The sequence below is a fragment of the Coptis chinensis genome, chromosome 8 (genome assembly GCF_015680905.1).
Source record: "Coptis chinensis isolate HL-2020 chromosome 8, ASM1568090v1, whole genome shotgun sequence".
Lineage (NCBI taxonomy): Eukaryota > Viridiplantae > Streptophyta > Magnoliopsida > Ranunculales > Ranunculaceae > Coptis > Coptis chinensis.
In genome coordinates, this window is record NC_141463.1 from 44,094,491 (window position 1) to 44,120,723 (window position 26,233).

At 40.0% G+C, this 26,233-nt stretch overlaps 1 protein-coding gene across 1 annotated transcript; it reads left to right on the forward strand.

Annotated features, from left to right (window-relative positions):
* The first annotated feature begins 512 nt into the window (after positions 1-512).
* LOC147481576 (uncharacterized) lies at positions 513-1,547 on the forward strand. Its single transcript, XM_086578977.1, has one exon. The coding sequence runs from the start codon at positions 513-515 to the stop codon at positions 1,545-1,547; it is 1,035 nt and encodes a 344-aa protein (XP_086435103.1).
* Positions 1,548-26,233: the final 24,686 nt, after the last annotated feature.

Below are 26,233 nucleotides of genomic sequence, written 5' to 3' on the forward strand. Positions count from 1 at the left end.
GATATGGACATGGTAGTGTTTAACATGGAGTCCCAGGAAGAGGTCTCAGTGGATACTGCACCCTTGGAACTGAAACAAGGAAGCCAGGAGGAAGATGGTTATGAGTCTGAAAAAAGTAAAGCTTGGATATATCATGATCAGCCACGACCTCTGGCCATCGATGATTCAACAGTAGCACGAACACCAGCGGGGGAAGGTAAGCAATCCAGGAAGGGGGAAAGGTATAAGAACAAAGGAAGTGTGTCTAGTGGATACAGTGGGGATGCCAGTTCTAATGGAGAAAGTGGCAGCCAAGGAAGCGAAAGAAGGGGAAAACAAGGGAAAGAGTCTCCAGCAAAAGGAATGAAAGAAGTAGCAAGCACTGAAGAAGCAAGCAGTGGGGGTCTGTACCTGTCTCCTCCAGGGTTCGCGGCAGCTGTCCCTTCACAGTTGCCTTTGTCCCCATGACGATTCAAGCCTGGAATTGCCGGGGGATAGGTACCACCACGGCGATTCAACAACTAAAGGACCTGATGGGGAAGTTTGATGTAGATATAGTGTGTCTGTCTGAAACCAAGACAAGTAAGGAAGGTATAGAGAAGCTTGGCAAGAGTTTGAAGCTAAGTGGTAGATTTGCAGTTCCAGCAATAGGTATGTGTGGGGGTTTGGCTGTCCTGTGGAAAGAAGGCGTGGACCTGGAGATACTTGGAGCATCGCGAAACCAAGTGACAGGTAAAATTACAAATTATTTTAGTAAAGATCCTTGGTATTTTTCGTTCATATATGGGGAACCAGCGGCCCACAATAGAAACAAAGTATGGAATGAGCTAAGGGGAGTAGCCCCTCTAGTTCCTGGACCTTGGTGCTTGTTTGGTGATTTTAATGCGATATCCAGCCTAGATAAAAAGATAGGGGGCAGAAGTATTATCACAAAAAGTATGAATGAGTTCAATAGCATGATCACTGATCTGGGCTTGGTGGATTTGGGGTTTAAAGGCCCTAAATACACTTGGAGCAACAACAGGAGAGTTAGTGATCACATTCTGGAAAGGCTTGACAGAGCCTTGGCCACACCTGATTGGTTGGCGACTTTCCCCAATGCCCAGATCAGGACATGGGCAAATGCTACCTCTGATCATATATCTCTGATTATCAATCTGAACAAGCATGAGGAAAAACTACCTAGACCTTTTAAATTCTTTGATATGTGGCTTAAAAATAAGTCTTGTTTGGTTGTTATTGATAGGGCTTGGAACTCGATTACCCATGACCTCCCTGACATTAACTTTGTGTATAAAATAAAAAAAACTAGGAAGGACTTGATGGTTTGGAACAAATATGTTTTTGGGAATATCTTTACCAATATCAAGGCCACTCAGACCAAGCTTAATGAGGTGCTGGCCAGGCCTTTTAGTGTGGATAACTATAACAAGGCGAAAGTTTTAAAAAATGATCTTCAAGATTGGTATAGCAAAGAAGAGGATTTTTGGAAACAAAAGTCCTCTAATGATTGGCTGAGGGATGGGGGAAGAAATACCAAATTCTTCCATCTCTACCATCTACCGTAGGAAGAAGAAGGAACAATATTGAAAAGATTAGAGACAATGAGGGGATGGAAGGAAGGCGGACATGAGGTGGGGGTCTCTTTAAACCAATATTTTAAGGAGATCTTCACCTCGACATGTTCCGAGAGAGAAATGAACATATCCTTGAGCTGTTTCAACCTTGCGTCTCCCAAAGAGAAAATGAGATCCTCTTTGCCATCCCCAATGAGGTAAGATATCTGGAAAGTGGTGAGGAAGATGGGGGTCTAAAGGCACGAGGGACGATGGATTCGGGGCATTTTTACGAGAAATGCTTTGGGGTATCATTGGCCCGGTGGTGATAGCTTTTGTTCAAGATTTCTTTCACCAAGGGATCCTGCACCCTGAGCTTAATGAGACTCACTTAGCTCTGATCCCTAAGGTGGATAACCCTGATCATGCCTCTAAGTTCAGGCCCATCAGCTTATGCAACTTTGGATATAAGATTATATCCAAGCTCCTAGCCAATAGGCTTAAAGGCCTTATAAACAAGATTGTTTCCCCTTTCCAAGGGGCCTTTATTAAGGGCAAGAGCATTGGAGACAATGTGGGCTTGGCCTGTGAAGTCTTCCATAATATGAAGAACATGAAAAACAAGAAGGAAGGATGGATAGCCCTTAAGCTGGACATGGCAAAAGCTTATGACAGGGTGGAATGGCCTTTTCTGAATAGTATCTTTGAGAAGCTTGGTTTCAATACCAAGTGGAGACAGATGATACACCAATGTGTCTCTACTGTCTCCTTTCAAGTTATGTTGAATGGATCTCCTCTGGACAAGTTTGTCCCTGAAAGAGGGATCAGACAAGGGGATCCCATCTCCCCCTACCTGTTCATCTTGGTATCTGAGGCTCTGTCTAGGATGGTGGCTAGAGCTGAGCAAGAGGGTCAGATGCATGGTATCAAGATTAAAAGGAATTCCCCTGCTCTAACCCACTTGCTTTATGCTGATGATCTCATTCTCTTTACCAAAGCACATATGGGGGAAAGTGGGCAACTGAAAAAGATACTGGATGATTACTGTGAGGCTTCTGGTCAAAAGATCAACTATGAAAAATCCAGTATCTTCTTCAGTAGGAATGTCACATACAGACAAAAGCTTAAGCTTAAGAGGTTCTGGAGGATGAGGAACTTTGCTCCTAAGGAAAGGTATCTTGGTGTCCCTATCATGCTATCTAGGAAGAAGTCTGAGGACTTTGACTACTTAGTGGATAAGATACATCAAAAGATCAAGAGCTGGAAAGCTAAGGTGCTATCCCAGGCTGGGAGAACCACTATGATCCAAAGGCTGTGATCAGGCCTATTTATATATGCTATGTCAACCTATTTGCTCCCTATTTCTACTTGCAATAAGATTAGCCGGGGCACATGTAAAGGGATTCACAGTGGTCGGATCGGACATTGAAGAAAAAGAGGGATCCATACCAAAGGGTGGGATCACATCTGTCAACCCAAACAAGTTGGAGGACTGGGGCTGAGAAAGACTAGAGATATGAATTTGGCCATGTTAGCTAAGCTACTATGGAAAGCTGCAACTGATGTCCAGTCACTATGGACTAAAACTATGTACAGCATATATGGAAAACAATGGATTGGTGATGTGAAGAAACCACCAGATAAGGCCTCTTTCTTCTGGAAAGGTATTCATAAAACCTTTAATGCCATTAGTAAGGGCCTGATCTGGGGCATTGGGACTGGGGATACTACCTCTGTTCTTCAGGATCCTTGGATCAAATGCAATGAACAACCAATGACCTTGACAGAGCTGGGGGTGTTTGATCCACTCCTACAGAACCTGATGGTGTCAGATCTGTTCTTACCTGATAAGAGTGGGTGGGATGAGGCTAAGATCAAAGATCTTTTTAACCCTCTCATATGTCAGTCCATCTTAGAGATCAAGGTGAGACCTGAGAATGCTCCAGCTGATAAGATGAGATGGAACAAGGACAAACATGGAGTCCTTACTGTCAAATCCACTTATAGCTTTCTTAAGTCTGATGAGGAACTGGGCCAAAGTTCAACCAGCAACCCCCTCACTCTGAAGCACATTTGGAAGTCTCCTATTCCTGCATACATCCAAATGTTTCTCTGGAAGATGTATATGCAGATGCTGCCAATGGGGGATGTGCTAGCAGAGAGGAAGCTGCAAGGAGAGTTCTCCTGCCCTTTCTGCTACAAGGAAGTTGAGTCTGCAGAACACTTGTTTTTTAGCTGTGACTGGACTAGAAGTCTGTGGTTCAGTTCACATATAGGACTGAGGATGCAAAAGCTACCAGAACAAACTTTGAGAGAAAGAGTGGATACCTTTGTAGCCTGGAGTTGCAGCTCCAACACAGACCAGAGTATGGTAGGCACACACTCTGCTTTCTTGCTAAACCAGATCTGGAAGGCGAGGAATGAATGCAAGTTTGAAAATAGGAAACCTAACAGAGAAAGGATGCTTTCGAGAGACGGCAGGGCGGTGGACAACTGCATTGCATTGAAGAACAACATCACTTCTAACCCACCTTTAAATTTATTAGACAAATGTTTTGAAGAAGTTTTTCCAAATATACCAAATGAGAGTATAATCATTAGATTTGATGTGTCATATCACAGGAAGAGGGGTGAATTTTGGAGCGGGAGCCATAGCGATAGATAGTGAGGGACGAGTGGGGAGCAAATTTGTCGAAGGTTCAGGGCCTTGGATGCAGCGGAAGCTGAGCTTGAAGCAGCTGAAGTTGGGGCTTTGCTGGCACAACATCTTGGAGAGAAACATTTTGTTTTTGAAGGAGACAATGCTGAAGTGATCCAAGCCTTACAAGGCACTTCATCCAGATGGAGATGGACAGCGCTAATAGCTAATATTACCTCCTTGTTATCTAGTTGTAATTCCTCTGTTTTTAGATGGATTAGTAGGTTGTTGAACGGAGATGCAGACTCACTGGCAGCTTGGGCTTACCACCAGCTAAGGAGGTCTGAGCTGCCAAGTTGTATGATACAGTCAAACTGTGTGCCTCTAGTAGTTTGATGATATATATATATAAGAGTATGATTTACACCAAAACAAAAAAAAAAAAAAAAATCCATGCTGCTAATTATTTTGGCGATATATTGACGATATAGATGAATTTTCTAGGCACATTATTATTAACAAAATTTTAAACCGACAGGTAAAGAAAGGAACTACTTCTCTTTTATTTATTTTTTCTTCTTCTTTCCAGTCTGACTCCTAGAACCGGACACATTAGAGAGAATATTTCTATCCCGGCCCGTTTTTTATGTATGTTTCTTTTTTCTTTTGACATTCTTCGTTTGTTATAAAGTCTTTCAAATAATATTTGAAAATGCTTGCTGGCTAGTTCTATTTTTCTGATTAATGTATCAACTTAAGATAAGGTTGTGGTAAGATGTTTAGCAAAAAAAATATATAAAATGTTGTTATATATTTTTAAGATTGTTTTTTTAGGGTTAACTAGTATTACCCCCCACTAGATGACCCAATTAGGATTCCCCACCTCTCTAGATGGGAAATTATAGTCTCCTACGGTCAACATGGATTGACCGTTAACTTTTAAGTCAAACAATTGAAAATGACACAAATGACCTCATTGTTTTCAAAATGAAAATGTTAAATTTTATTTAGGTGGGGCAGTTGTGTCATTTTCAGTTATTTGACCTAAAAGTTAACGGTCAAACCAAATGGAATTTGTGTGTTTAAGGGGGAGGGGAGACCCTAATTTCCCATCTAGTGGGGAATCCTAATTGGGTTATCTAGTTTTTTTTTGGGGGTAGTTAACCTTTTTTTTAATTCGATAAACAACAAACAGCTAACATGCCAGAAGAAATTACATGAGCCAAAGCAAAGATGAATAACAATAAACCCACACTACAAGAAAATGGACTTTTGCCCACGGATTTTCGAAATTTTTACCCATGGTCATGAGCCCTTGCATAGTTTCCCATGAATTTTAACAGTAGCAAATATGTTTTTTCTTGTTTCGTAACTTCAATGTTTTTAGCCATGGTTTAGCTATTAACTTTGGCCGTGGGTGTAGCCACAGTCAAAACCGGTTGGGTACGATTTTTTAACTTTAACGACTATTCTACGCGTTTTGATCGTGGGGATAGGACTGAAAATTTTGGGCGGCCAGACCATTTTGCTTCCCTACCAACACTTCAACACTTTTCAAGCAAAAAAACACTGAACTTTGAGAAAAAAGTACGACCCACTTAGCTTTCGTCTCCCACCACCACTTAAACCCAACCCATTTCCCCTTCTCTTCCTACTCTCATCTCAACAAGGTAATGATTAAAGCAAAAAAATTATTTCAAGCACCGATTTTTTTTTGACAAATTAAAATTGGGAGAACTAATTTTTCAATTTTAATTTTTTTAGGATTTACTGAGTGGGAAAGGGATTACAAGCTTTGTTTCTCTCTTCTCAACGCGATTTCTCAATTACAATTTGAAGGTGACTTACAAGTTGTTATTATGTTATTAAAGATTGATTTTTTATTTGATTTTTTTTTTTGTGTTTTTAATCTAACATTAGATGTTGTTGTTATGGGCAGTAATCAAGACCTAATCTATCTCTCAACCAAATACCTCAGATTGTTCGACTGTCCTCAAAGTGCAACCTTTATTCAAGGTAAAGAATTTCTATTTATGTTTTGTATTTCTGTAATACCAAATTCCCTGTATAGAAATGCTTGTAGTGCTTGTAGTTGGAACATTAGAGCTACCAACCATCCCCCATATAGAACTGCTCCTTGTGTCAATTTAAAAAATGGTTGCTGTAATTTCAGGGACAAGTGTCGATACATTCAATGATATGATGTTCTGATTGTCTATAAATTTGTGAGATAGCCTATGGATTTTAGAAGGTCAAATCAGAACTATTGGTGATTAGTTATTACTAGTCACTTTACTTACTTTTTGAAGTTTGATTAGTTTTACTAGTCTGAATAGGTGCTATGAATATTTGATTTATTTGACTAGTCTAGAGTCTGGGCATGTGCTATGAGTTAATCTTTAGTTGATTAGTTTTATTAGTCTGGACATGCCCATGAAATAATCTCCAGTTGATTAGTTTTTACTTCTGGAAGTTTGAAATTTGTAGCTAAAATACCGCTCATGGAATCATATGCCATTTGCATATTCATTAGATTCATTTGTAATATGCATTCTTGTATGCATTTTGGTATTGTAAGATACGAACAAGATTGGATTAGTGTGGTATATATGCATGGTGATATATTATTATGCCTAACATTTTTGAATGTTGTGTGTATCTTTTATTTAATCCTAGATACACCATGGAGGGTTCTATTCCAATCCATAGAAGTTGGATTGAATTAGATCACCATGACGAATGCTTTATAGAGGGTGTTGATGAGTTTCTAGAGTTTGCAAAAAAGTACCATCATAATAAGGTACTGATACCGTGCTCGTGTGGCATGTGTAGAAATGGGGGGAAGGCATTGACACACGAAACCGTGAAATTTCACATTTATAAATGGAGGTTTGATCCAACATATTTACATTAGATTTTACACGGTGAAAAAAGACAAGATGCACATGTAGAGTCCAATATGAATTCTAATGTGTTCGAGAATATGAATGATGCATTTGCTACCGTGGTAGAATAATTTGGTGATGAAGACTTGGATGCATTTCTTGGGGGTTTGGGAAGTGGTGCTAAAGAGGGACTAGTCGATGATGATGAAGCAGAGCCATTAGTGTCGGATAAATTTTTTGAAGAGGCCGCAAGTGCTTTATACCCTAATTGTAAAGACTTCACTGTCTTGAAGTTTGTAATTATGCTATTCCAAATTAAGGTCAAGCGCGGGTGGTCTGACATAGGTTTCACAGAGTTGCTTCAATTACTTAAAGCTGTACTACCATATGGTAATAAGATTTCGAAAGATACATATCGAGCAAAAAAGTTTGTTAAGGATTTGGGGTGAATTACCAGAAGATTGATGCTTGCCCGAATGACTGCATCTTGTATTGGGGAGATGATGAATTCATGGAACAATGTCCTACTTGTAACTCATACAGATATAAGTTTGCAACAATTGAAGACAAAAAAAAATTGTCTTAGGCAAGCTGCATAGCAATTGCGGTACTTTCCTATAGGAGATAGGCTGAAGAGAATGTACAGTGTTGATTGGGTAGCAAAAGGAATGTGTTGGCACTCTACAAATCAATTGAAGGGTGGTGAGTTGGGTCACTGATCAGCTCCCAAATGTGTATTTTATTACCCGTATATTGTTGCATTACAGCCTTTCTTACGCTTAATGAAAAGACAACTCATAGCTTTTATTGCATTTCTCAGGTTATAGAATATTTTAGACCACTTATCATAAAAGCTGCGTCTTAACACCAAAAGGAACCTTAATCACGCTTATTATGAAGACCAAAAGCTGCTATGGAAAAATGTTGAAAAAGTCAAAGTCAATGGTCAAAGTCAAAGGTAAAGGTCAAGGTCAAAGGTCAAAGCCCTCAACTCATAAGACTAGAGATGGAGGCCCTTATCTCAAAATATGACATTCTCCCAAAACCTACCTTGGTCAAGAAGAAATCAAAAAGCAAAAGCAAATGTGAAGTGTGAGGTGTCTTATTTGTAATGGAGAAGGGCAAATCTGTAAAAGGCAAAAGTATGAGTATATAATCCAAAAGTTAGGGAGAGAGAAAGTATCCATTATCTTTGGATCCAAACTATTTGGTTTGTTTAATTTCTTGTCTAATTTTTCAATTCAAGTCCTTTACTTTTATTGTTCTTCATTTCTATTTAATTAAAACTTGTTATTTTCCTTTGATCTTATTTTAATCTTCAATCTTATCTTATTGTTCTTATTTCAATCTTCAATCAATCTTCCTTTCAATGTTTTCATGTCATTTCAATATCAACAACTAAAACTTTCATGTTTTCATTAGCTTAAAACTATTCTAATCTATACCAAGAGTCTACCTTTCTTCTTCACAACTCCCACACTCAAACTCTAAACAATTTAAGATGAACTTCACTTCTAAACAAACTCTTTTAAAGTAACCACCATATACAACAGTTCAAATGGCGCCGCTGCCGGGGATTGAAGGAGCAAGAGTGCTTGGTTGAGAATCTAAGAAGGAAGCATCATTCTCATCTTTCCATTTCTATTTTTTTCAATTTTTTGTCATTTTATTTTTTAGTTTTTCAGTACTGATCTATTTTCTTGCAAATCAGGGTGCGGGACCAACAAGATGGAGAGGAGCTGAAGACACATGCAAAATGCGACCAAACTTCACCCACCGGTCTTTGGTAGGAGATCGTATGAGCGATCAGCGAGCTTAGGTCCAGATTTTTGGCGACTTCGATTGATTTTGATGAATTGTTGCACTTCGAGCCCAAATTTTGTAATAGAGTAGGATAAATCAGTGAAACTTGTTTATAATAGTTAGAGATAAAAAGAAAAACGAAAAACAATTAGGAAAAATTGGTTTTTGATTGATTTCTTATGATGAACATGAGTTAAACTTGGTTTAAGTTATATACTTACCAAGGGATTAGAGTTTTAATTGCCTTGGGAAGTTCAAGTGTGTGAGGCAAGTTGTGGATCATATATCACACACTTTGAATCAACTTGGTAATCAACACTCTAAGTCCTTTTGACTCTAGTTAATATAGAGTATCAATCTAAAATTAGTTAATCTATTAAATTAGTATAATATTAGTTTAGTTTTAAGTTTGGGCCCTTGAAGGCAAAGTTGTATACATTATCAAAAACCCAACTTGTGGGCTGTTTAAGTGGGCATTTGTTATATCTTAAAACAGGGTAAAGCTCGAAAGGTTGGGCCTAATTCTCAAATCACGCGCCAACCGATGTCGCCTTTTCCTCAAGCAGCATGTAAGCACGACTTGAGAGGTAAATTCTAAACCTCTTCGAAGCCCAAGTAAGAGGATACCTTATGTGTTCAAGCATGCTTACGTGATTGTTTGGAATTTAATTTCCGCATTGCAATTTACATTCGCGTATAAGGCTGAACCCGAGCCACATAACAACCATTGGGAAGTTATTCCCCAATGTAGGTAAATTGGACGTTGCTTGATTCTTGAAGCCCTAAACCAAAAAAATGAATTAAAATGAATCAACTAGAGCCCAAAGTAGTCACGCTCTTCTAGAAAAAGACAAAAATATAGCTACGAGAATTTAGAGTAATCAATTACCAGATTCCGATGGATCAACTACCTTCCTCACTCCCCTCCCCCAGATTCATCGTGAGTGAGATTCTTGGTAGCACACCACTTGGTGAAATGACTACCTACTCTTCTAAGACGTATAGTAGAGCCATCCTAGTCTTGCACCCAATTGTTCCCTTGAACAGGGCATTGTCAATTATAGACCAAAGTAAAAATTTCAAAAAGCCAAAAAAAAAAAAAAAAATTCTACTATTTGTGCATCATCATTGATTGAGCATTCATGCCTTATCAATATGCATCGTAACCATCATGGAATTACAATACAGACCCAGAACATATTTCTTTTTGCGGTAGTCCTTATCACTGGTTATCCCATTGTCTATCATATGCCGAATTCGAGTCTACCAGGGAAATCCTTATGATTGCGAACTTCAATTTTCAAACTTCTCGAGTACCCAATACACTCAAGAATTTTCTAATCATGCTGACAATTCATGGAGTTCCACTATAAATAGTTAACCACCATTCATATTTTCACCAGGTCAGTAAGAGTATGATTTCACCCAAAACCCATTACTATTCACATCACCATCCATATTAAATTCATATTCCACTACACCATCCATCACAGACCAACTCTACTAGGAAATGGCCAAGCAAACAATACTAACTCAGCAAATAGCAACTACCTTATGTTTTCTCCAATCCGATTCAAATAATGCCACATCTAAGACTAATATTCTTCCACCCAGTTAAGAACCCATCTAACAAGAGAAACAAGGTGTTACTATAACAAAGCCAATTTCTAGAGCCCATCCTGATACTCATGACCAGTTAAAAACCCATCATCCTCCTAACTATCGTGAGAATTCCAAATCTTATGATGATGACTATATGCCCGAAGTCACAGTTTCTCTCACATGCCTTAATGCATCATCACTCATAAATGAGAAAACTCCGGCAGAAGAAACTTAAGAGTATGTATTGGACTCAACAACTTTGGAAAATGGCATTGAGAAAATTTATGAAGATCTAGGCAGAGAGGAAAAAGAAAATGAAATGCTTGGAAAAAAGGGAATTAAATCTATGGTGGAAAGTGGATTTCAATTTAGTTTGGTTATTCAAGACTTATTGATGGAAAAAATTTGTGACATCCTTACTATTGCAGATATGAACCACAATCTTATGGAAACACCAAAACTAGATGAAGAATTTCTGAGTCCTCGAGATCATATGAAGAACCACCACCCAACCATCACCATCCCAATTTCACACCTCTTGAAATCCAACATCCACTCATAAAAAATTCACCAATTTCTGAGGACAACACCACAAAACCATTTCAGAGAAACCTCAAATTCGCATTTAAGCCAATTGCCTTTGAGATGATTCATAATTTTCTAAACCTTCCCAGTAAAAAGACTTTGCCTAATATATAAACACAAGAGTCCATCATTTCAGTGGTTAAGAGACCTAGTATGTCATATTCCCCATCATTTGAGCCTCATGAAAGACATCTACTACCAACCTCTCACTGTTTTGGATAATTCAACTATGACAGGTTATTGTATAAATTTCATGATGGGTTACATAAGATTTCTCTTATCATTCTGCATCCTACTTTCCACATGCATCATCTCATTCTGTTTGGGGGTGTATGCTTTTATATGTTTTTATGGGTTGATCCCCAACTGTTTAGATTATTTGTTTATAGCGAGCATAAAACTTACTCATGTAAGAGAGCACGTCGTCCTATCTAGTCGTGCGAGCTGAAGCAACAAGTGATGTGAGCGAAGCTAGAGCGCTAAAAATTATTTTTTAATCATTCCATCTACGAGGATTGACTCCTCTTTTTTGATGTATCCCTTTCCCATTCCATCTTTTCCTTTAAAGGGGATACATAAATAAGGTAACCGGACCTCTCCACTTTAAGGGTGTGGTTATAAGTGTCGGAGCCTTAGTCCACAGTATATCTCACATATTCTTTGTAAACCACTTTTTACTCGTTGTTGGAGTAAGTGTGAACCTGTGGAGCGAGTATACAATTTTTCTTTTCTTTATTTTACACTTATTTTTCAAAAATGCTTGTTTTCTTTGTGATGTTAATGATAGATTCTTGATACATCAATAGTTAAGTGATTTTTCAAAATGGGCAATGGATTTTACATAGACCAACCCCTAGAACAACACAATCTAGGGGCAGTTTGAGATCAACTTTGCTTACTAAAGGTTGCCTATATCACCGAGCTATTCCCTGAGTTAGGACATTCCATGTCTTGCACAATAAATCCCCCAACTCGCATAACTGAAGCTCTGTCTGTCTAGATTGGGTTCACCACAGAGCCGACACGAAAGTTGCCTAAGATTATCTGTTATGATTTGTTTTCAAGTAGTAACATCTAGAATCATAGCTTTTGAGTGCGAGTTTATTAAAATATCTCTCTATAGTTTTCAAAACCAGAGGATATAAAAATGAAAGTTATACACCCGGAGTAACCAAAATGATACCGGATTAACGTATAATTTTATCTTCATGCCAAAACCTCTATATGGATAGAGATATATTTTTGATGAGAAAACCAACTTAAAAAACAAAGACAAGGCATCTCAAAATGAGAATTAAACAAATAGAGTAACCCAAAGTGATATTATTCTCTGTTTAACTCTATTTTTTGCCTCCACCTCTCTATTTTGTCTTGAGAATATGACGTTAAAAGACTCAAAATTTTTCATATTTTCAAATTTTCCTTTCTTAAAAACCTTTCCCCTCTCATTTAAATCTTTTCCCCTTCTAAATCTCTCTCGTTTCTAAAAAAAATTCAAAAATGTCTTATGTAGTAAATAAAAGCCCTCAACTTAGCAAGACTAGATGAATCAGTTTCAATGATCATATGCAAGAACTTCCTAGAGAACTGCAGCTTAGGATATAGACACATATACTGAAAATCATTCCTGGTTTTGGTAAGAGTTCGTACGCACGTAAGAGACGAGCTATGAGAGAAGGCTGGTGCTTGAATTGTTAAACACCAACTTGCCCCGGTCTTCAACCTCATAATAATTCTATTTATAAAGTCTACATGTGTTATCCCCCAGTGCATTACGCTCGGTCTAAGAGAGTAATCCAGCCATCTGATTAGGATTAACTCAAGTTTTCAAAAACTTCCAAGTCTTGGGGATTTGACTTAAAATGACCCACCTTATTAAAAATTTTGTCAAACTTATTCAAAACCCAAAAAAATTAATTAAAATTTTCCTATTGTTATCTGTACATATTTCCCTACAGTTCCTGTACAGTTCTTTCCATCATCTGTTTTTTAACCACCATTGGATGTTAGTGTACCTTATACTGTTACGTTGCATTTTCGATGCTGATCGTTTTGGTACCTCACGGATCCAGATCGGACGAGTAACGAAGCATGGATCGGCTCTTGAGGTTGGCAAGGCACTGAGGACAAGATCAGAATTTCCTGATTTCATTTGGGCTTGGGGCAAAATTTCAATTTTATTAAAGAGGCACGTGACATCAAACTATTTAACCCCATGCAACTGCCCACATTCTATCTTCTCCATCACAAAAATCCCCAACCTTAGCCACCCACACTAGCTTGCAATCGCCCCTATCCAACTCGCAACCGTGACCTCACCTCAACACACCTCCACCCAATTGTTTTTACAGCCTACTCCATTTTCAACCCCCATTCCAACTCAAAACCCCCAATTTTATCAATCCCTACTATAAATGACTCGAGTTCTTAAAATCGTGCCGGAGCAAAATTTTCAAAACCGCTTCAATTTCGATATGTTTGAAGTGTACTTAAAGGCTGAGATTAGAAGAAGAGGATGGGAACCATTGGTTTTGTTGGAAGCTGCAGCTTATTCTCCCTCTCTTACTCTTTTATTTTATAACTGCATGCTTAGAGGGGAGAATGACCACATCACGGTTGTCAATGATGGCCGCTCGCTTGAGCTCACCAAGGAGGTGGTGAGTGGAGTTCTGGGGATTCCTCTGAAGTCTTATGTTCAGACGGAACAGTCCCTAGACGGTTAGACCATTGACGTGATGATGGTAGAGACACTTCTCGATGAGGTTAAAAACCTCAAGTCTTACTGCGCATTTCAGAGTTTGCTACGAAGGAACCAACTAATAGTATCTCAGTGGACAGCCTACAACCTACTAGGCTCAGCCAAGCCTTTGGATATAGGTAAGGCGATGCTTCATCTATTATGGATTCTTCAAGAATAGAAGAATAGTTTTTGCATCGTCTCTTTTATCTTTGAGCAACTCTGCAAACTAAAGAAGTTAACTGCCCCTCTACCAGTGCTGGTCACCAAGATTATGCACCACTGAGGGTTCCAGGCCACAGACACCCTAGTGGAGGTCAAGGACATTACCACAGGTCCTATCTATGCCCACTGCGTCCAGAAGTTATGGCTTCCACCTGAAGCCAGAGCCGCTGAGCAAGCACGCCCGACCAAGAAGGTGGATTACTTCGCTGAAGATGCCCCTCGATAGTTCACTTAGCCTATGGATGGAATTCACTTCCTTCATGGAGGGCAGATGATTCTGCATTCGTATCTCCACCAGCTTAGGGAACCCCAAGGGAACATTATAGCGGAACAGGGGACCATCAGAGAGGAGCAGCGACGTTTTCAACACAGTGTCACTAGAACAATGCTGAGCATCAGAGATGCGCTCCCTCATAGTGATGGACATGCTAGGTCCTGACGTCAGCAAGGAGAAGGATCTTCTAGACTTTGAGACGAGTCATGCACGGATTCTGACTAGGATTCTCCCTAGTGTTCGTATAGTTGGATTTATTTATTTTTCTGTTTCTTTTTTTTACGTGTATGACGTAGTATAAATTTAATTATATGCTTAATATCATTTTCTTGTTTTATTTTGCTTTTCTTGTGGAATTTGGTATATGATTAGAAGGTAAAACAGATACATCATGCCAAAATTTTCCATTTTTCTTTCATGCATTTCATATATATTTTTTAAAAAAAACAAAAGCCCAAAAAGATTTTATAGTATAATAAATATCCCTAGTATAATAAATCATATATTTTTCGTTCTATATCAAACAACCCACGCCCCAAACTTATTTGGGGGTGGCATATTTTCATCATGAAGAATAAAATATAGGTGTATCACCATTTTTTCTCATGTTTCTATGGTAGTCTCTTTCCTTATCTCTTCATCTTTTGAGGACAAAACATAGTTCTATTTGGGGGTGGTATAGTAACATTTTGCAAAAACTAGGCAGTTTTCTATATAGTAGATATAATAGTATATTTCTTCATTTCTAAAAAAATTTCAAAAAAGACCAAAAATATTTGTCAGTTTAGTATTAAAAAGTCTTGTTTCCTTTTTCTATGATGAATAAAAAGTTTAGAAATCTCATTATAGCAATAGAGTAAGGATTCGTTCTTCGTACTTAGACTAATACGTACAATAGGTTCTGCATCTTTTCATGAATGGCATGCATCAGCATTTGTTTGTATATAAATGATAAAAACCCAAAAAAATAGTTTTTCCTCTAGTTACCCCTCTTAAGCCTTCACCCTTTTCTAAAAACCTTTTTATTCTTCACTAAAAATTCCTAACTCATTACAACACACAATAAAAAGCTTACCCAGCTGACAAGTTGAGAACTGGATGGATATTAGAAAAAAGAGAAGAGAAGACCTTGTGCAAAAACAGAACAGTTATTTGCTTCAAAAAGAAAATAAAAGAAAGACCCATCAAAAACCAAAACTTCAAAAAAAAATCAAAGGAGTCAAAAAATCGAATCTCCCAAAAGTTTAAAATAAAAATGAGACGATATCAGAAACAAAAATAAACAAAAGCAAAGTTAAAACTTTGAAAAATTTACAATCATATGGAGTCACAAAGAAAAAGAGCTAAAATAATGTATCACAATTCAGAAGCAAAAGAACAAAACAATGTTCTTCTCTGGTTACAAGTATCATGAAGACCCAGTTTCTCGACTTATCAAATTTTGTTTTCCTTTCCTTTTTCTTTCTAAACCATCACCCTAGCCCCGTAACTCCTAATAAAAGACCTCTAACTCGATTAGGAATAGGATGATATAATAGTAAGTAGCAAGTGTGATCAATCGACCCCAGTTTCTTTGGACGTCATTTGAGTATGCAAGGAATATAAGTGCCCGCTGCACTTGAGAGAATGAACCTTGAGTGAATCTATCAGAGAGTTGTGATTGCAACACACCCCTGTGAGAATCCACCTTAATGATGCTCTCCAAAAGTATCGGAAACAACTTTGCTTTTGCATTTCATTGCTCATGTTTTGTACATTTATCTTTAGATAATTAAATTACTGTATATATGTTATTTTAAGTTCAAAGGAGTTTGTCCTTATTCACCACTAATGAGATGTATGAACTTCTGAGAATAAATAAGGAAACAAGACTTTTTGTACTAAATAGAAAAAGTTTGTGAGTACTGTAGGGGATTTTCTGAGTATCCCCTGATCTTCCTCTGTGCCTTGTTATTCGAAACCTTTTTCTTGACAGAGAAGGGATGAGATGATTTAGAGTTCAGGGTTGAACCGCCTTGCGGCTGCCTACGTATCTCCTTGTTTATTTAGAAGAATCAAACCCTATTTTGCGTAGTTCCTAAGAGCGAATCCCTATGATTTATATAGGAAGAGCTTTGAGAGTCCTAGGATTAGGGTTAACCTCACCGCTTGTGAGTTCCCTTCCATCTTTGGACTCTGCCTTCCTATTAGGAATCCTCTCATTATGGAAGTATGAATCTAGACTATATCTTATTAGAGGTAGGTTTCCTTATTGATCATAATATCCCATCGTATATGGGAAGATTATATCTAAAAGGTAACTCTTAAAGATATGTCATTACAATTCCTTCTTTATCATCAAAGATCGCCCTCTTCAATTTTCTTCTATTCAGGAATTGTCCATATCAGTTCCTAATGACTTGGAGAACTGTTATGCTTAGAGGCGGTTAGTCACATGTTTGGCACATGCTTACCAAACACTCATGATAAACACGAGATTACTTATTCATAGAACTGATCTGATGGCTCTCGTCACATTCTGGACATCTATAGTCCTGGGTCATTTCCCTCCCATGAGTCATTCAGTTAGTGACGGAAAATCACCCTTATAGATGCCCGGTCTCATGCCATCTAGCACATGGGAGCTTGAAGTGACACTGCTTTTGGCCCGAGAATCTTTTTCTTAAACAATTGGCGGAACTGCTTATGGGCTCAACTAATTAAGGCTTTTGAAAAGACGGTGTAGGGGAAATCCCGAGTATCTCCTGATCTTCATCTGTGCCTTGTGATCTGGAATCCTTTGCTGAATAAAGAAGGGGTGAGATGATGGTGAGTTCAGGGTTGAACCGTATGACGATTGCCTACATATCTCCTTTGTTCTATTGGAGAATCAAACCTTATTTTGCATAGTTTCTAAGAGCGAATCCCTATGGTTTATATAGGAAGGGCTACAAAAGTCCTAGGGTTAGGGCTGTCCTCACCGCTTGTGAGTTCTCTTCCATCTTTGGACTCTGCCTTCCTATACTTCACAATCGGTCAACTTAGGGCCGGACTCACCCTTCCTCTCCACCCACTGTTAAGAGAATGTCTGATCCATTTCAATCTTGCTCTTGGTCAAGCAGCACCCCTGTTCTATAGAACTGTCATGTACTCTGCCATATTGGTAAAGAAACATGGATTCATTCTGAATCGTTGGGTGTTCGGGTATTTTTATGAGGTTCGCCGTATTCGGGACCAATCTTACTACTACCTTATGACTAGAGACAAGAATTCTTCGATCGTCTTTTTCAAGGGGAAGTAGAGTGACAAGGGTTGGGCTGATCACCACCTTCGAGTGTTGGGTGATGCGTGGGACTTTCGTCCTCCAGATATTGATGGTGAGCCAGTGGAGATTCCTGTTCCCAGAAAACACACTCATGCTCCGACCAGTAAGTCTATTTTCTCATGAATTTTACAATCATCATAAAAGTCTTTCGACTGAGTTCCCTTGCTATTATTCCTTAGATGACTTTACCCCCTATAACCAATTAACTGCCACTGATGCTGCTACGGTGGAATTTATCAAGAAGATCCCCAAGGATCAAAGGATGCCCTGGGTGATAGTTCCTGACCCCACCCATCTCTTTGAATATTTCAACATGTCTGCTGAAGAACTGCTGGCACTTGCCCCCGACTTTTCCCCTTTAGGGGATAAATCGTGGAATTCGGGCACGTACTTCCTTCCTCCCCGTGGATCAGGGTGCTAGTCTTCTTCCTCCTCCAGTTCAGGATGAATCCTCTTTGAGTACTAGAAAAAGACGAAGTCGCAAAGAGAAGAGTTCTATGGCAACCTCCAATGATGCTGCGACATCGGGTTCAGTTCAGGAGCCTGATGTTAGTGATAATTGTGTGATCACTGGTAGGAGAGGCCCTGAACTGCCTCATGAACTTCTGGCTTCTAGCAATTTTAAGAGGGAAGCACGTGCATCCAATCATTCAAAGTTGAAGAGAGTTAATCCTGCTCTTGCTTTTTATGTTGCCTCACCAGGTAAGGGAACAAAATTTTGCCCTATATCTGTCAATGAAGAAACACTTTTCAAGGTTCCTATGAATATTCCCTACTATGGTAAGTCTTTTGAGAAAGTAGTTGTACCCCTACCAGTTCCAGACCCTCCTATAGGTTCTGAACTGGCTGGTGACTATGTACCTTTGACTTTTGATCCTTCCCTCCTCGATGACCGAAAAAGGAAGGGTGTCGCTGAGACAACTGTTGTAACTATTGTTCTCCCCCCTCCTCGATTTGGAGATAGGAGGAGGGTGAGTAACGACATTCCCTTCTCGCCACAATCTCTAGATTCTCTTGAAAGGGAGATGATCGTGGAGATGAGGCGTTGGGGCCGAACTGATGAGCTTCCCATACTAACAAACACTTGGTTAATGATGTTGATATCTCGCTTAGGGTTCTGAAAGCTGCACGACTTCCTATTGATAAAGCTGAAGCCAATATGGCTGGTAGTCTGGATCTGTCATTTCACAGATCTGCCGCTTATCTTGCCAAGGTAAGACTTTCTTCTCTATACAATGTTCTGTTTCTCTCATTGTGTTACTTACACACCCTGTATTCATTTTTAGTTAGTGAATAACTTCTTGGCCATGAAAGAACCAATCTTTGCGACCTCAGCCAATACAGCTGCCGATGACATGGCCACTGGCGAGCGGAACTGGGCAAGAGAGGCTGCTGAGAAAAGGGCTGAGGAACTACAAACCCAGGTAGACCAACTTTTGGCTAGAGAGAAGAAGTCAGATGCTGGTTTCAGGAACATGAGAGAGACGATTGCTAACCTCCGAAACTCTCTAGACAAATCCTAAAAGGGAGCTGCCGAGGCTACTTCTTAGAAAGTGAAATTTTTGGAACTAGTTTCCCAATTCACCATTCTGCAAGCAAAGCATGACCAAGTCCAGGGGGAGCTTCAGCATAGGAATACTAAGATGAGAACCCTTGTCCAAGCCATTACTCATGCAAATAAAGTCATGACAGGCTATGAGAGGGCTCTCAAAGAGAAGCGTCTACGTTCTAAAAAGAAGGATGGTGATCTCTTGGCAGAGACCTCTGAGTTATATTCCAAGGTGGTGCAGGAGGTAAAGAAAAGGTCAGCTGAGAATACTATTCATTTTCCTATGAGAGTACTTAATGTTTCTGAAGACTCCTTCAATGCAGCCAAACAAGTTAAGTTTGAGGAGGCAATTGAGGCTACTGGGTATGTTTCTCAGGTGGATGATCAAGGGCGGGTGACCAACCCTTTCATCTTATTTCCTGGCCTGAATACCAGTATCTCAGTGATTTAGAATGAACTTATGCCTGATGCCTCCTCATCTTTTGAAGAAGACACCGAAGACGACATGCTTCCCATTTAGCTTCCTTTTTTGCCTGTGCCCGTTTCAGGTGAATGCTCTATTCAGCCTTCAACCGTCCCAGCCAGTCCAACCACACAGTCAGTTCCTCAGAGTGGTACATGAGTTCTTGATACTGGTGCAGTAGCAAGTACTGATGTTGAACCGAAGTTCAATTCTACCCCTGCTCAACAGGCTAAGTAAAGACTTAGCTATTCAGTTCATGATTTAGAAAACATTTATTTTGAAAAAATTTTTCTATGGGTTTGTAATATTGAGCTATGTTGTTCACATACTATTTACTTACTGAGCTCTACAGCTCTTCTAGTTTATGCATGCATTTAAAACATTCTATGTTATATAACATATAATGACATGAACTACTATGCATATTCTACCCTTGATGCCCCCAAAGTTCATTTGGAACAACAATAGGTGACCCCAATAGGCTAAACAGGTTAAAATAAGGCATAACCAGAATCTCATCAGGATATCATGGGAGCCATCCAAGTTTAACCGTAACTGAAAGTTCGATCGTAATAGAGAAACAACGTCGCAGAGGAGCCATGTGTCTATGTGAAGGTAACTGGGTGCCTTGAGCACAACACTGTGTTTAATAATGAGAGGTCCTATCTATTTAAAAAAAATAAATAGGTTATCGCCAGAACAATAGTGAGGGAGTCTTCCTCAGCGCGATCATGCCGATATAATTCCAAGCCAATGATTGCGTGCTAGGATTTGGATCCAACCCAGATCTTCCTAACAACCCCCATTAGTTATGTTATGAGAGTGTAAGGAACTGGCATATAGTTTGGGCTCTTAAGAACATTATCTCTGGTTCCAAGTCAAGATGGAATACAGTTTACTAAACAGTTAGTGTGGTTAGATTCCCTAAAAGCTTAACCAATCGAGGATAATCTCAGTCTAAAAGAACTAGCGTACAATTCAGGCTGCATGGGGATGAGAAAGGAATTGGCATATAGTCGGCTTTCCCAAACTCAGTATCTCTGGTTCCAAAGCAAATTGGCATATAATATTCTTGAACAGATAGTGAGAAGATAATTCCCTAAAGACTTAGTCCATTGTGGATAATAAATAAAGAGCTAACGCAAGGAATAAATTTGATTGCAAGGTGAGAAACTTTATTGATAACTGGAGAGAATAAATAATGCATAAAGAAGCATGAAATAACAATTTACCGATAGTACTTGCGAAGGTGCTCTGCGTTCCATGGTTTGACAAGAGCGTCCCCTTCAACAGTAAGTAAGTAGTAAAAACCAATACGGCCAACCTTGTCGATGATGTATGGTCATTCCCAGTTGGGCCCAAGCTTGCCGTTATGCTCTGGGATCTCACGCAAAACCAGATCGCCAGATTTGAAAGCTCGAATTCAAACTCTCTTGTCGTATGATCTTTTCAAAATCTGCTGGTTGGCAACCAAGCGCAATCTGCCTTCTTATTTTTCATCCAATAGATCCATTTCTCTGCATAACAATTCCTCATTGTCCAGGGTGTGCACAACGCCCGACTTCTAAGTGGGAGCTATCAGTTTGGGAGGTATGACAGCTTCAGCTCTGTAGGTCGGTGAAAATGGGGACTCACTAATCGATCGTCTGGGTGTAGTTCGGTATGCCCATAGGACCTTAGGTAGTTCCTCGACCCATAAACCATTTGCGTCATCTAATTTACGCTTCATGTTATCCAAAATAATCCTATTGGAGGCCTCAGCCAGGCCATTGCCTTGTGGATACCTTAGAGTTGAGAAAATATGGGTGATGTGCAACTCTTCACAGAGTTCAGCGACCAATCCGCTAGTGAACTGTTTCCCATTATCTGAGATGATGACTTTGGGTATGCCAAATCTACAGACAATGTTGTTCCAAATGAACTTTTTGACATCATGTTCTCGAATGAAGACAAGGGGAACTGCTTCTATCCACTTTGTGAGGTAATCCGTTGTGACCAGTAAAAATCTGACATTGCCGAGAGCGGATGGCAAAGGTCCTACAATGTCAGTTCCCTACTATGCAAATGGCCATAGGCTGGCCAATGGGCACAGCTCTGTCGCTGGAGTATTGATAAGTGGAGCATGTCGCTGACACTTTGCACATTTGCGGGCAAAAACTTGTGCATCTTTTTGCATGTAAGGCCAAAAGTGCCCTTGCCTTAGGATCTTGAGAGCGAGTGTTCTGCCCCCAGCGTGGTTGCCACAAATTCCTTCGTGAACCTCTCGCATGACCTGTTTAGCGAGGTCTGGGGAGAGACATCGGAGATGAGGTCCCAGGAAGGACTTCTTGTAAAGATCATCTCCAATGAGGGTGAATCTTGGTACCTTTGGAAGCAGATGCCTTGCTATTTTCTTATTCTCTAGGAGTGTTCCATCCTTGAGGTAAGACTTGTATGAATCCATCTAGTTTGGTGTTGTGGCTGGAATAACACAAATTGTTGTGACAGTGGGTGCTTGGATGCTAGGTTTGTCCTGGAACTCTATAGGGATGGAGCGAAACTCGCTATTGCCCAACATTGAGGCAACATATGGTAAAGCATCTGCGTGTTAATTTTCTAATTGAAGCAGCTGATAAAACTGAATATTCACGAACTTGCTCTGAAACCCTTTACCAATTCTAGGTATTTAGCCATTCGTTCATCCCTGGCGTCGTAACCTCCACCAACTTGAAACACAACCAGCTGTGAGTCACTAAAAACTGTGAGGTGTGTTAAGCCTAGGTCAAGAGCCATTGTGAGGCCAGCAAGTGTCGCCTCAAACTCTGTTTCATTGTTAGAGGCATTCCAACCTAACTGGATGGATTTCTCCAGTCGCATGTTGTCAGGAGTAACTAACACAGCTCCAACTCCTGCGCCTCTGCCATTTGAAGATCTATCCACAAACAATCACCATTTGGGGCATGACTCCCAATGGTCTAGATGGGTATTTGAGGATTTAGGTAGGATGTTATCATCTGAACTGGGGATTGTTGAGTCGTACCCAGTGTAGGTCTTTGGGAAATCTCCCAAGAATTCTGCTAGTGCCTGACCCTTCTCTGAGTTTCATGGGACGTAGATAATATCATACTTTGACAGTTGCACAAACCATTTAGCTAACCTTCCTGACTTATTCGGCCTTTCCAGAACTGATCGTAATTGGTATTCTGTGATTACTGTGATAGCGTGGGACTGAAAGTATGGTCGTAATTTCTCTGCCTCAAAAACATGGGCTAAAGCGACTCTTTTGAGTTTAGGGTACCATGTTTCTGCTGGTAGAAGCGTTCGACTCAAGAAATAGATATGTTTTTCAACCTTTTTTTTGTCCACATGTATCAGTATAGAATTGATACCGTAGTCAGATGCAAAGAGATAAAGACCCAAAACTTCTCCCTCAACTGGTTTGGAAAGGATTGGTGGTGCTGCCTGGTATGTTTTGAGTTGATCAAATACTTTTTGGCATTCTTCTGTCCATGCAAATAGAGGTATTTTTTTGCAGTAATTAAAACAGAGGTTTGCACTTATCTAAACTCTTGGAGATGAACCTGTTTAAAGCTGCTAACCTGCCTGTAAATTTTTAAATCTCTTTCATGTTTTTAGGTGACGGCATTTCTATGAGTGCCCAGATCTGATCTGGGTTTGCCTCGATTCCTCGCTTAGTAACCAGATACCCTGAAAACTTCCCTGATGAGACAGCGAAAGCACATTTCGCCAGGTTGAGTTTCATGCGATACTCTCGGAGAATGTCAAATGCACATTTCAGGTGGGAGAGATGATATCCACGTCTTAGGCTTTTGATCAAGAGATCGTCTACATACACCCCCACAATGTCGCCTATCAATCCCTCAAACATTTTTTTTACCAAACATTGGTACGTGGCTCCCACATTTTTTAGTCCGAACGGCATGACCTGATAACAGTACAGGCCATCCTCGGCTGTGAAACTAACATTTTTGTGGTCTTCCTCATGCAATGGGATCTAGTTGTAGCCAGATGACCCATCTGTGAAAGATAACAATTCATGTCCAACCGTCGTATCTACCAATTTGTCAATCTGTGGCAGAGGGTAACTATCTTTTAGACATGCACGGTTAAGATCTGTGAAGTCGATATAGATTCTCCATGACCCATTATTCTTATGTACTGGGACAATATTAGAAATCTAGGTGGGAAAATTGATTTCCTTGACAAAATTAGCTGCCTTTAACTTTTCAACTTCGGCTTTTACTGCTTTAGATCTGTCAGCACCTATTTTTTTCGGTTTCTATTTGACTACTACTGCATCACTACGGACATTGAGTCGGTAACATGCCACATGGGGGTCAATTCCTGGAATTTTTCGAAAGACCAAGCAACACGTCTTTGTGTTCTCAAAGGAAGTGAATTAAAGCATGACACTCTTCAGAACTCAACAAGGTGCTGATGAAAGTGGTTTTGGGCAAGCTTCCTCCCACAATTTCTACTTCCTCTAATGGCTCTAGTGAGGGGGGATCCTCCCTCTCTCTTGGGACCAGGTCTGGGAGAGGGGATCCAACTATAATTGCTATTTGGCGGGTTGCCCCACCTCCATTGTTTCAAAAGGGAGTGGGGACTGTTTGCCGCCAGAGCGTAACATGTTTTGGCAGCCACTTGATCTCCTCTGATTGTCTCAATTTTCCCATTATGTGGGAATTTTAGACATTGGTGATAGGTGCTGGGAACAGCGTAGAGTCTGTGCAGCCAGGTCCTACCTAAGATTATATGATAGAGTGTGTTAGCTTTTACCATAACAAAATATATGATGAGGGTTACTGGACCAGTAGCTAGACCTCCCCAACTATTAGAGCTTTGTCTTCATTAAATCCATACAGGTTGGAGCTTGTGGAAACCATCTCAGAGTCAGGAATCTGCAGCTTTTTTAATGCATTATAGTATAACACATTTGCTGAACTTCCTGGATCAACCAATATGCGATGCAAATTGTAATCTCCAAAAGGAAGTGTAAGAACCAGTGTATCCTCATGTAGACTCTGGATACTGAGATAGTCGGCCTCAGTGAAAAAGATGAGTGGATCTTTATGGGATAACGTGTCGACTTGAACATAATCCGTAGTCAATTTTGTTGTTCATGATCCTCATTTGCTTGGCAACGTGCATTTGGTATTGCGCACCCTTTTATGTGGCCTGCCCACTTCACTTGCTTGTCTTTCTTGAAATCATGTTTAGCTGGACCCAGCCATTGAGTGGCCTAGTACCTGGGGGATCCTGAACTAACGTGCTGATCTCCTCAGGTTGTACTGCATTTGCCTGCTCGTGTGCTACAAACTACTTCAAATACCTTCTTCCAATCAGGTCCTGTAGTTCATTCTTCAGGGTCCTACAGGCTCTAGTACTATGACCCTTACTCTTGTGGAACTTGCAGTAGGTCCTCTAGTCTCTGGTACACAGGGAGCTTGGCTTAAGTGGAGCTAGCCATTTGAGGTAGCTCTAGTTCTTCAACGAGTCTAGGACCTCGTCTGGCATTTTGTTCAGAGGGGCAAAGTTTTTGTCCATCGAGGGAAGACCTTCTTCAGCTCCTTCCATCCGTGGCTTCTTTTGTGGTTTTCCATCTCCATTGTTGGCTACATTTTGGTACTGCCCTCTGGGCATTCGTCCCTTTTATGGGGATTCAGCCTTTTGGTGACCACGATGACGGTCTCTCTTTGGCTTTTTGAGGTGAAGAGTTCTCATTCCCCTCTCGAGGGACTACAGGGGCTGTCCGATTAGTCTTCTTTGCTTCCTGACATCTGTTTAGGACATCCTCCTCCCACCCTGTATGAGTTTCAACCCTATGTAGGAGTTGCTCCAAATCACGGGGTGGTTTCCTGGAGAGGGACCCGAATAAGGTGTTGTTTTCATCCAACCCTTATTTGAAAGCTATTATAGCAGTCTGTTCGTCACAGGACTCTATCTTGATTGAAATTTCCATAAACCGTTATAGGTAGAACCTCAATGCCTCTCCGTCCTTTTTCTTGATGTTGAACAGTGCATCGATCTATTTTGGTTGGTGCTTGTTGCACGAGTACCTGTCTATGAAGGTCCTAAACAGTTCTTCTGACACACACACACACACACACACACACACACACACACACACATATATATGCTAATAGTGGATGACTGATTGACAGGGCGGATTCATAAAAATGTCGCGTGGACCTCATCTTGAAGAGAAAAATGTTGTCATCAACTTTTATATTTCGCAACATGAAAAAAAAATAAAAAAATAAAAAATAAAACTGAGATAATGGAACTCTGATTGGAGATACATAACAGGTAGCGTCAGCTTTGCAAATGATTCAGGAAGAAAGACCTTTTTACGGGCTGGTTCTTAATGTGGCTAAAAATGAGATATTTTGGCCATCATTGGATCCACGACGCTCCACTCTCGGTCTCTTTCCTTTAGATTTGTCCTATCCTCAGCAAGGGGTCAGGTTGCTTGGAAAGGCGGTTAACACTAATTCATCTTTTGTCATAGGTCTTGCTCGCAAGCGTGTTGAAAAAGAGATGACTTTAATGGACCGTTTAACTATATTGGAGGATCCACAGTGTGAGTTAGTGCTCTTACGAGCTTGTGTTAGGCTCTCTAAGTTGGTCTTT